Source organism: Rhipicephalus sanguineus, chromosome 1 (assembly GCF_013339695.2).
Source record: "Rhipicephalus sanguineus isolate Rsan-2018 chromosome 1, BIME_Rsan_1.4, whole genome shotgun sequence".
Lineage (NCBI taxonomy): Eukaryota > Metazoa > Arthropoda > Arachnida > Ixodida > Ixodidae > Rhipicephalus > Rhipicephalus sanguineus.
In genome coordinates, this window is record NC_051176.1 from 292,917,937 (window position 1) to 292,930,659 (window position 12,723).

The 12,723-nt window shown below is 45.3% G+C and overlaps 1 protein-coding gene across 15 annotated transcripts in view; it reads right to left on the reverse strand.

The window, feature by feature from the left end:
• Positions 1-12,723, reverse strand: part of LOC119379276 (protein hu-li tai shao) — a 170,779-nt gene that overhangs the window by 72,712 nt on the left and 85,344 nt on the right. For all 15 annotated transcript variants that reach the window (XM_037648529.2, XM_037648533.2, XM_037648541.2 and 12 more), the window contains exon 9: positions 1,842-1,968. In XM_037648529.2, coding sequence (XP_037504457.1) covers positions 1,842-1,968 — 127 coding nt within the window. The remainder of the gene's footprint in view (positions 1-1,841; positions 1,969-12,723) is intronic.

Genomic DNA, 12,723 nt, shown 5'->3' on the forward strand with positions numbered 1-12,723 from the left:
CGGGACACATTTTATCCCTCAATGACACACGCTTGCATGCCTCTTATAATGAGTAAAAGCCAACTCTAAAAATGAGTAACAACGCTGACTCTATAAACATTACTTGCAATTATTGAGAGCTGCCTGTGATGTTGGAAAAAAAGAAAATGCCCACCAGTTTTCCTTTGGTACGTACGTACCCCCCCCCCCCCCATTTGTACCCCCACTTATGTATCTCCCAAACTAAGAGGTCCCAGGGTGGCACATATCGTTATTTTCATATATATAACACAAAATACACAGAAAATTTGAAGCTAAAGTCGGGGTGTCGGTTATGGGTGAGTTTCAATGCACAAGTCGGCATCATGGCCCTACTTCGCGGTAATGCAAGGAAGGTGGCTTTAAGGCAATACGTGATTTTATTTTCTCAATTCTATTTTTCGGCTATTTGTAGTTGGGGCTGCGGCTTATACATGCAAAAACACTGTACATATGTATTTGAGAATGTTTCATTGCAATATGAGTTGGCATGTTGCCCCGGGTCATAGTTACGAGACCTTCTGATAATTCGAACAAAATCCTGGGGTCCCTTCGAGCTTGAATTATAGAGAGCCTACTGTAATAATAATAATAATAATAATAATAATAATAATAATAATAATAATAATAATAATTATAATAATAATAATAATCTGAGCAAAGCACAATCATCATGGCAGAGCAAATGCTAGTTAGAGCTTTTCCGCTTCACCTTATGCATACAACCATCATTTATATCTTTTGGAGGTATTTAGTATAAACTGGAATTACTGCAGTGCACATAGCTTTGCAACACGGTATTGTGCAGACAGGCAGGGGTGCGTGCATTGCAGAAATGAAGCACAAGCAAGCCTGTGTGATGCCACGTTCCAAAAGGTCACAAATATAATACCCCTGCCGCACCATGAACTCCTTTTAACTTGTTTGTCTTTAAGCCAAGGGAGATGCGTTCCGTGTCATACGGCCTTATGCCTAGGAAGTTAAATGGAGCTTCTCACAAACAAATTTCGGTGATTTTCATTGCGGTGGAATTGAGTGATCATGTTCAGTGATCCATAGTTACAAAAAAAATGAACACTCAATTGCCGCAATCAAACGAATGATATATTTTAGCAATATATGCATTTTCATTGCTTGAGACACTCATAATGTGCATTTCTTTAAAAGCTATCCATGCTCGCCAGAGTGCACCTACCCTACCCACCGTGCTTTGCAAAACACTACTGTGCCGCCATTTCGAATAAGTATCTCTGTGTGTGAAGATAGTTACTCGAAAAAAATGTTTTTTTCTTAATATAATAAAAAAAATGTGGCTGATAACTCACAAATATTTTACCATTACCTGAGCAAACTTCAGCAAAAAGCATTTGTGATGAATACTTAAATTCTATTTCTCAGCTTTTCCTGTGCATGCGTGTAAAATAGCTATGGCCTGCTACATGCACTGGCCAGCTTTTGGTGTATATGACCAAGATAGTTGACACAGCAGACCAATTTCTTAAGGTAAAGAGTCTTGCACAGCTATAAAAATAGGTTGTTTCAAATGACTTGCTACGCTCGCCTGCCAGGGGTATTACCTTCTAAAATGAAAGCTGGTCAAAAGTTTTCCCACACCGGCAAATAAGCCAGCTATAAAGGCCTGCACTGCATAAGCTGCCAAAGCTGGAAAGAAGTCAGACTCCAGAAGCCCCGGGGTAGCCCGTATGAGAAGCCAGGCTTCCACTTTTGCTGCCGCCACAACCACCACCACCCCACTGAGCTTTACGTGCTTGGGGGCAGGCATCTGGCGCTGAGACAGCTCAAGGGGGCCATTACTGGGCTACCTTTGTGATCTTCTTGGGGTCAGCAGTGCCTGTCTCAAGCACTTCCACCCGCTGGTAAGTGTTCGGTGAATTCACCCAGCGCAGCTTGTCCTGAGTCTTCCGTCCATCTAACAGCTTCTTCAAGGGGCTACAAAGACAAAACAAGGCCCACAGCGTGAGATTTGAAAGGTGCGTTCAACTGCCCATCGACCACTGGCACCAGCAGAAAAATTTTCTTATCTTGCAATCTGAGATATACACTCTTCGTAATTTAGGTTAAAAATATGCGATTTCTATGTGCAAGGTTAGATGGAAGATTGAAGACCCATCAATATGACAAGGTCAGTAAAATTGAGAATTTGCTTCATTATATCAAAATTTAGTTGTATTAAAGTTTAACCATTTATGTAAAGTAGTTGCTAACAGATGATTTTTTTTTTTTTAGACAGAAGGCACCACTAAAATGTTTGTATAATAGGTCTGTAAAAAAAAAAGCCACTTTCAATAGAGGGAGAGAGGAAAAAAAAAAGGCCTCGCAATCATGACACGACACTGCACTGGCAAAACCCACTCCATAGCATCCATGCATCTTGTGCAAATTTGAAAGACACAGGTCCAATGCAATGTGGAAGCGAAGCTGCAGTGACTTAAAGCCATCATACGAAATCTGCCACCACAGCTTGCAATGAAAACCTTGGGTGCTACCCAGAGTGGTGCGATACCAATGTTATTGTGGTCACTCAATCAAATATGGGCTTTACCCTGGATTCTGAAGAACAGCAACGAAAACCAGAGCACATAAAAACTAAAGAGCACTGGTCTAGAGAGAGAGAGAGAGAGAGATAATAAAACGAGAGAAAGGCAGGGAGGTTAACCAGAATTGTAGCATCCGGTTTGCTACCCTACACTAAGGGGAGGGGGGAAGGGAAAAAAAGATGGAAAGGACAGCGGAGAGAAGAGCAGGCGCGCGATAAAAAAAAGATATAAACAAAAGGAAGCTGTAGATCGGCAGTACTAAAGCCTATTCAATAGGCCACTGGCACGCAAAAAGTTCAGTAAGGCCTTAAATGATTTTCGCTGTGCAGACAGTTCGGGTCGGCATTCCAGCACTGACTCTTCCGACAGGGGTCTGTCGTCAAGGCGGGCCAACACAGCAGCTAGCGACAGTCTGTGCGAGCTGTAGCGAGGGCAGCGACAAAGAACGTGGTCTATCGTTTCTTCGCTGTCACACTGGCTGCAAGCAGCACTCTTTGCCATGCCGATTCGGTCTAAAATCACATGAAAGCAAGGTGACAGGCTCAATTACGGCCACCTCAGCTCATGGTTGTGACCTTTTCCATTTCGTGAAAAGACGGTTTTATTTCCAAAGAATTGAGCTAGACCCGGTACGACGTCATGAATTTCAGTTGCCGCTCTTGTAATTCAGCCTTGGTAAGGAACACCCACATAATATTACCGAATTAGTAGCGATGCAGCAGGTAACTGCGAGTAGCCCCCAAAAAACCAAACGGCTACTTGAAACTTGTTACAGCACTGCACTCACCGAATTATCATACAGAGGTTTCAATACTGCATGCCCTTTATATGTGAGATACGAAATAACCTTACTCGAAACATTCCCCGGTCGAAATTTCTCCCAGTCCCGAAAATGCATGCATAGGGTATTAAGCCGCATTACTTGAAGTGCATTAATAGCTTGACCCACTTAGAACGAAGAGATGAGCGGAGGCGCTGCTGAGCGGCGGCGACTAGAGTTACTGTATATGCTACCTTTAGGTAGCAGAGTTGCGCAAAGGTCAGGCTAGCAACCACAGCTATGCGGTGAAGTCGCACTACGTTTGTGCAGGCGACATGCCTATCGTGTCGACAATTAACATGTCTGGCGTGTCGAAAACCGGCGATAAACATCGACTATCGATGCCTAATGTTAATTCAGTTCGCTGCAGCGGCGGCTTCGAAAAATACAAAAATTAGCTGAGCGTTCGCTTCTCCGCAATACTTGGTTGCTAGCGGCGTTTGGAAGACAGATGCGCAACTCTGCTACCTAAAGGTAGCATATACAGTAACTCTAGCGGCGACCCTTTTGTGTATGTGCAGTGTAAAATTAATGCCACCAACGAATAGGCCACAAAAAGTACCAAACCCACGAACGACAACCACCTAGTAACAGGTACCAAGCGGGTGCCCAGTGCTCCCAGCTGTTTACAGTCACCGTCGGATTTTTCGGACTCCAACAATTCAGACTTGATGGATATTTCTAACTTCATAAATGCCCCATCAAGGTTCCCATAGCATTAATACATTTTGGCAACCAATTTTTCGGACAAATGTATGCTCTAAACAGGGTGTCGGAACGAAATGTTTTTCGTTTCGGTTTTAGTTTCGTTCCACTGCAAAGAGTTCCGTTCCGTTTCTGCTCTGGAACGAAAAAAAAAAAAAAAAAAAAAAGTTCTGTAACGGTTCGTAACGGTTTTTTTTTGTATGCAAAAAGTTGAAGTTCAGGAAATCATAAAACACATTGTATTTATGATGTAGTTACTTGCCCTCCTATTAAGCAAGTGGGGCAAGGGTAAAACACGTTCTTCAGAGGAGCGGACGTAACTGTACCACGAATTCCTACCAACTAGCAGAAACCAGTATTAATTTCAGTCATAGTATTTATTTTCTCAAAAGACAAATAAGAATTTCTTGAGTAGGCTCAATGCTTTGCGTCAAGGGCGTGAGCACGATCTCAGAAGCAGCATGTCATTGAGTGTACTCTCTCATGTGCGAGACCACTGTTCTGATAAAAAGATCGCCAGGCCTGCGCGGAACATGCAGCACAGCCACAGCGAAAGCTGGAAGAGCGGACTTTTGTAGAGCCCGTTGTAGGGTCTCTTGGGGCAACTAATACAAGTACACATGGAAGGTACTCACTACGTCATAAATCATCGCAATTTTTCTGAAGTAGCAAAGTTCCCGCTAAGCCATTTCTTGTCATTCCTCGTAGAATCGTGGTACCCGCTACACATGTGTAAGTCATTATGTGCAGTTTGTGCTGTGGCTGATGATGATGAAGAATTAGGGCTGAGCACTTTGCAGTGTATGGGAAGCAGTGTTGCGGAATGGGCGCCTCCATTCCATCCAAATTCCATTCCGGGGAATTAGAACTTGCCGCAATTCCATTCCTTTCAATTCCTCGGAATGAAAAAACTTAGCCCATTTGCACTCTGGGAATGGCCGGGCAGTTTAATTCCATTGCTGTAATTCTTCAACGCAGGAAAGGCATCTTGATAGTTTTATCGAGTTAAGAATGAACGCCCCGTAAAGCTGATGTCATCAGATGCATTAGGAACTACAAAAGTACGCAAAACACGTTACCAAGGTCGAGGGATAGTAGCTTGGCGACATTTCTCGTGCAGTACAACCACCTTACTAATTCCCATAGGGGCAGTTCTCCCGCTACCTATAGTATTTGCATGGTCAGCATGTTTGAAGGAATGGTGATGTTTTAATATTGTTTAAGCTTAAACGTGTTAGTGTTGAAATGACGACATAGCGTATTCATATACAACAGTAGCGTTCAAGAAGACTAAGCAGTTTTGCCACGCATCTGCAGCGGTCGTGAATACGGAGAAATCTAAGATTTGGTTAATTGGGAACAAAACCCTCTAGACCTGCTGGTATTAGTTGAAACAGTGCACCGCTAGGACAACTTGTGCCTTTGCATCGAATACGGAACACTGGGCCGCAATGCAGCACTCACGCTTGTCAAGTGCGCCTCGCAAGCATGGATGGGGTGAGGAGAACTTTCTGTGTTTGCCTGTGCGCAGGTATGCAATGTCTTCCTTGTCTCAAAGGTTATTTACCTGGGTCAGGTACTGAACTGCTCGTGAGATAAAAATCAGGCTGTGCATAGAGTATCTGCCACTTTCGTGCGGGGGTATCAATGGGAACCAACGCGCAGGGGCAATTTGTTTCTCCCTTGGGTATCTGCTTGGATAATCTATTTGTTTGTACAACTAACTATAAGCCTCGGTTTGTAGTAGGCGCGTTGCTTATAAATGTACCGTGCTTGTAATTAGCCAAGCCATTTTAAAAATGCTGCTTTATCGTTAATTTCGAGGCTTTGACTTCCTAACGTTTGAAAACGTGCTCTATTTTCGGAAAAAGATGTAATTCCACTCCGATTCCATTCCGTGCAAAAGGCGCTTAATAACATTCCCATTCCATTCCTCCAAGCGTTGTCCCCATACTATTCCGGGGTCGCGAAAATGTGGAATGAGTCCGGAGTCATTCCAATTCTGATGGGGCAACTCCGCAACACTGGTGGGAAGCATTAAACCACACACTCTTTGCGCTATTAGCATTGTGTGGTGACTGGTTGTTATTTGACTCTTCTGCCACGCTATATTACATAGGTTAACACGATTGCTTGCCCGACATGACGCCTGTATAGAGTGTTTTTGTGAAGGAGTTACAAGCACCAGCGTGGCATTCTGGTGGAAGACGCGACTGCCATGCAGAGGGGCGGGTTAAAATCCCATCCGATCACAGAAATTTCTTATATCACGTGAAAGCGGACACGGACACCGGCGGCGACGGGAAACTATGACACCAAAATCAGCTGTTGTGAACTCATAACAGCTTTCGCTGTAACAAACTTCAGCGCCGACAATGCCCTCTCCACTTTGGCCTGCGTGACAGGCGACAGGCGCGCAAAAGTCCACTTGTGGTAATATAAACATCTCTAGTTGCCACTGTTTTCGTTTTTCGCACAATTTCAACATATCTTTGCTTTGGAATTCCTGCCTGAGATATGCTCACACTGCATGAGCTCAGTTGTTCCGGATTGCGAAGTTTTCTCATGAACCGAAAAATGATTGAAAAAATTTCGGTTTCACTCTGGAACGAAATAATAGATAAAGTTTCGGTTACGTTTTCGTTCCGGTCAAAAATATCGTTTTTTTTTTTTCGTTTTTCATTTTAAGTTTTTGTTCCGTTCCGACACCCTGGCTCTAAAGTTCGATTTTTCGGACTAAATCGCTCATTTTGACCACACTACTAGACTTCAAAAGCCGCCATATTGAATTTTCCGCTGGCTTGGTCAAGATTGGCTTCCAGTGGACAGTTCTGTTGCCTCCAAGATTGGGAGTGCTCACAACCTTCCAGTTTCAGACGCCATGCCTGCTCTTCCTTGGCTGGCAAAACACTCTCGGGGAAGCAACTTTCCTTTTTCAGTCAGCCTTATGGTCCCCTTTAATACGCCGGTAGGGTGTTTTTTTTTTTTTGTGTGCTTGTTTTTCCAATTGTCATTTCGCATGTGGTCGTGATGGTGGTGTGTCAAGTGTTTCTGAGCCGTTATGCACGTCACACGTTCTCTGCCATTGCGGTTGCTCAGTGGCACGGTGGTAGAATGGCTCAGTGGTTACTGTGCTCGGCTACTGACCTGACACATGCGGGTTTGATCGCAGTTGTGTTTCGATGGAGGCGAAGTGCTCGAGGCTCGTGTACTGTGCAATGTCAGTGCAGGTTAAAGAACCCTTGACCGTGTCAGTAAATCCCACCAACCAGATGAGACGTTTCAAGCATCTTTTTATGAGTGACGTCAAATTTTTTGTGCTTGGTGCTATGGAGCCACCAGCTGTGCCGCCCGCAACGCTCGGCGGCAGCGATTGCCAACGCACTGATGACATTATTGTAACCCAAATACTACCAAAGCTGCTCGTCCACAAGTGTAGCGTGAAGCAGGGTATTATTGAAGTTTTTTAGGCTTCTTTAATCCAAATAAACTTCAATATCTTATTAACTTTGGACTATTTTGCAGTCCCCACCAGGTCCGGAAAACCGGTCAGCGACTCTACTGCGGGGCGAACGGGAGCTGTCAAATTCCATGGTGCAGCCTGAACTATTAATCTTGGTCGTAATCACATCGCTGGTGTCCCCCGTGATGGAATCTACACGAAAATAAAGTTTTCCTGGTGCTTTGCAACACCAGAAAACTGCAGTCTCTTGGATGCCGAGAAGTGGCCAAAAGAGCTCGGGCTGACTTGTGCTGTAGCATTCCACAGGGTGCGCTGTGTGTTCGGCCATGCGATTGTGTTATTAAGAGTGCGTTTCATGTGCCTGAATAAAGTTTTGCTTACTGAATACATTGTTTTTTTACTTCCTCGCAGTCGTACCGCAATTCAAGCTTGACTGCTTTAGCTTTTCTCAAGTGGTCGCTTATATCGAAATACTGCTTATAACTATTTTTTTCGCCATCCCGCTGACTTCGTTATAACGAGGGATTACTGTAGTGACAGTCTTTGGAGACTTCATTGCATGCTGACACAATATTTTCGTTGATCATAATGACCTAGCAGCTTTAAATGCAGCAGACACCAGCCCTGCTGTCTGCTCAGAAGAGGGCTGTGATGAAGTTAAAGGGATAGACAACCGCTCAAAACATGAATTGAGATAAGCCCACTAATGGAAAAATTGCTGATTGTATTGTCTGAAACAAAACCTGTTTTTTTTCGTTAAATGCAGATTTATATTTTTATTTCTTCACTCAAAATTACTTTTGCCACCACTCATGGCAAAAAAGTGAAGATGCACTTGTTGGCGATCACGTGACCTTTTACTGGTGTAGACTATTAATTCTCTATATAAGCATTGAAATGCAGAACAATTTTTATTATAATCTTTTCCAACTTAAAACGTGCAGATATGCCTTCGTTTTATACTGAGCAGAACGGTGGCGCCGCCTTTGCTTGACGCATGATCCGGTGCTTATGAGCGGCAGCATGAACGTTTTTAGCTAAGGGCCTAGCGGCACATGCTGATGAGTTGGAGAAGTACGAAGAGCACCTCACGGCCTCCACAACTAGCTCCGGCAACGCGTTGCCGGAGCTAATCGCGGAGGCCACAAGCACTTGGCCAGCACCTCCTCTATTTTTTCAGTGCCTGGGCAACCGCTCTCCTCGGGCCGTCGAGCGCACGCTCAGCCTCCGCTCGCCGCTGCCGCGTGGTGGCGCTGTGCAAGCAGACTACGGGAAGCTGGAGCTGAGCGGCTGCACGTATTACGAAACTCACGAATTCGCGTTTGCATCCGAGTTTATTTGCATTTGTGCTTCTCGCAGGCTTTCAAAGGTACAGGGGGATGGAAAGAAACGTGAACATAGCGGCACGCTGTTTTCATCACGCTCCGACTATGGTGGCAATAGAAAGACGCTAGAGGGTCTTTGATTATATCATGGAAGACTCCGTCTTTTCATCAATCATCCAGGCTACAACCGCTTGAAAATAAATGCGAAACAGCAAGGAATGTAGGTGCCGCATGTTTGCGTTTCTTTCCATCCCCACTGTACGTATTCCGCGGGTAGTTTGCCAGGCCGTGCTGCCGGTTCGATGCCTGCATTCGAGTTTGACAGCATTCGCGTTTTATTTTCTATTTTACGCTAATGCAGCCACGTCATTCGCATGCCTTAGTATGTCGTTACTGTTATGTTTCACTCTGCAAATGGAACGGAAAGAAATCACGATTTTCTTTTTTTTATTTCCCGTTATTGATAAAGAAGACAAAACTCACAGGGCCCCTTATGCATTCATCTAAGACGACTGAAAGGCAAAAGCCATCTGCTTTTTTTTTTCTTCCCAGTCAATGTATTGCACATCCCCTACCTCCCTCCGAAATTTTTCTGCACCTGACGTGGTTTTCTTAAAGCCTCAAGGATCGGAGGCACTGCAAGCTTTCTGCACCTCAGATGGTTATGCACTGCCTCCGTGGTCGGCCCATTTTGACCAAGCGAAAATGTAATATGATGACGTCACGCGATGTGGCGTCACAATGATGTTACAAAGTTTTATTATCTGCGACGTCATCACGTGATGATTTCTTACATCACTCGTGTTGACGCCGCCGACGGTCAATTTTCGCGTTTGATGGGGCATCTAAGGCTTTCTTAATACAAAGTTTGGCTGTCGATATTCCAGCTGCCGCTGGTGTTCGGTAGAGGTGCCTTGCAGTAACTAGGCAAGATAATTGGTCTCTTAATACATATTCAAACTACACTAGAATATGTAGCCGTCATTTACGACCCAAAGATTTCATAGAATATAAGAACCGGCGGCTTAAGAAGGATGCCGTAGCGTCACTCTTTGCAGACTACCCTTCACGTTTGCAGCCCAAGGTAACAACTGAACCAAGCATAGCAAGTATCACCAAACACGACCGTGCTGCATCAGAACAGTCAACAAATGCATGTACCAGTAGCAACGCTGCCTCGCGATCGCCGCCATGTGCAGCACTGACATTAGGTACCGAAGCTGAAGAATCGGAGCCCATGGACACCACATGCGCTACCGGCGAAACAATCGACAGTCATCATGTACAGTGTCACAATGAATGCGTGCGTGCACAAGGCTGGGCAGGCTGCCCCATGCGACAAAAGCGTCCAGGTCGACAGCCATTCGGCCTCTACATTGCTCACTACCGAAAAGACCAAATGGAAGAGAAAAGAAAGAGAGAGAGCTGAGGAGCGAGATACTGAGGCTACAACAATCCGTCGACAAATACAAAGAAGAACTCAAGCAACTGACAACAGGCCACATTTCTCACACCTATCACATTGGCTCAAAATGAGAATCGCCACTATGACTTTAGACTTGAACAACAGCGTCTGTTCATGCACATCGTCCAGCGTTGCGGGAAGTGCGCGGCATATGCAGCTGATTTTCGTTTTTTTTTTCGTACCACCACGGTTTAATTGGTTTAAGGGGAGACGCGGGTCTTGGAACGGTCAAAAATGGTCAAAAAATCGATTTTTCGCAAAGCTTATTTTCGAGGCGTTTGTACTTCTGAGCACCTACTCTCAAATTGCTAACGCTAAATTCGGTCGAGAAACGCGATAAAATCGGCTTTCAAAGCACCCCGGCAGCACTAAAATGTCCCCAAAAGGACGAAATTTGTTCGAACTTCCCGCGCGCGCCATGAGCGTTGCAGCGGGCCGAGCGCCGCCACCTTGGGCTAGATTTGAAGCTGTTTTCTTTGTGCACATTTTGCGCCATCTCAAAATGGCGTCGCTCAAGCAGAACGGCCGCCGTCGCGGGTTTTCTGAAGGTCGTTTCCAGGCCACTGATTGGCTCTCACGCGGCGCGCTTTTCAAGCGCGCCTTTCCGAGTCTCCCATTGGCTGGCGCGACCGACACGTCATTTTTTTTTTCTTTGTGTTTGGTTCTCCGCCGTGGCTGTCCGTTTGTGTGCGCCTGCTTTTGCGATCGTGCGTGTTTCTCGACGGACCGTGTCTCTACTTTGTGCCGGTAGTTTTTCCACGCGATCGAGATGCCTGGAGACTCTCGTCTGAAACCATCGACGCAACGAGCTTTTGGAAGCCGTAAAAAACGGGCTTGGAACAAGAAGGCGCCGGCTACAAGTGCACCGTCGGCAGCGGAGTTGGAGTCGCGGCCGGACCCTTTGGACCTGCCGGGAACTTCAACTGACGACACCGTGGGACCAAGTTCGACTAGCGAAACACTTCGGGTTGATGCCGCGTACTACTCAACGGCGGAGCAGGCGCAGCGAGTTGAGAGATCGGCGCAAACGAAGACCGTTCTGTCTGGAAAGTCGGCTACCCAGCGCAAGTTCGACCTTCTTGGAGTAAGCGCGGAGTGCCAGACCGGTGACGCCGGGACCGATTTTTTGCTCGTCGATATGAAAGTTTTGAATAACTTTTTTGCACAAGCGAAGTGCGACAAATGCGACGCAAAAAGTCTCAGCGTGAGGAAGGCAACGGACAAGGAGTACGGCCTTGCGGTAAAGCTTATTTTTTCTTGCAGCAGTTGTGATTTCGAGAAGAAGCAATTTTCTTCTCCGAGAGTGAGCGGAACTGCCACCATCACTCCCTTCGAAGTCAACATGAGGGCCATGAAGGGGATACAGATGATAGGCAAAGGTGTTGCTGCCCTTTCGGACTTTTGTGCGTGTATGAACCTTTCGCACCGAGGCTTGCACCACAAGACGTTTCAGGGACACCTAAAAAGTTTAGTGAAAGCCTGCGAAAACACAGCGACTGAAAGTGAAGCTGCTAGTGTGGCAGTAATAAAAGAGCTGTATACAGACTTCCTGAACCCCATAGGGAACATCGATGTTGTGTTCGACGGCTCATGGATGACGCGAGGTCGGAGCTCACACATAGGTGTGGGCTGCATCATTGAGCTCTACACTGGCCTTGTAATTGACCATGTTGTTTACTCAAACTTTTGTCTCGGCTGTGCCCTGGGACCACAGCCTAGAAAAAGACTCTCTGCGTTTACGCAAGGCAAATGCAACTCATCTGAAGAGCACCAACACAAAAAAGACTCTTGCAAGGAGACACAAAACGGGTGCAACTGAAGATTACAGTCCTGGACTACTTTGAAGGTATTCTCTCAAGCATAGCAACCTATTACCCAGGGTAACATGCTGCCTAACATCTAGAAGGTTCTTCCTAAAGACTGAAAAGACATGAGCAGCCAGTCGCTTGAGCCTCATACCCCATGGCTTTTCCAGAACCCCCCAGCCGCTTGTCATGGTGGGGTTTTGATCATGCTTTGCACATTGGAAAATTTTTTAGATATGATTCCTTGGGTGGAACAAGACACTTTCTGTTTTGTTTTGAAGGGAAACAGATGGGGAACATGTGAATAAAATTTATGGTTAAAGGTTCCTTTTAGAAATTTATACAGTGCGTGTCAATCTTCAAACGCGATTTTCTCAGCTTCACATTTTTTGCCAACTTGACCAGCCTTACGGATCTTTTCATTATGTTTTTGTAAGGTAATTTTGATAAATTTTATACCGTTGAATTCGTAAGAAATAGGACTGTGGAGCTATGCTATTTTTTTGTGGCTAAGATGAACATATGAAATTTTGTGAACAATAATGCGAGCTAATTGCATTTCAA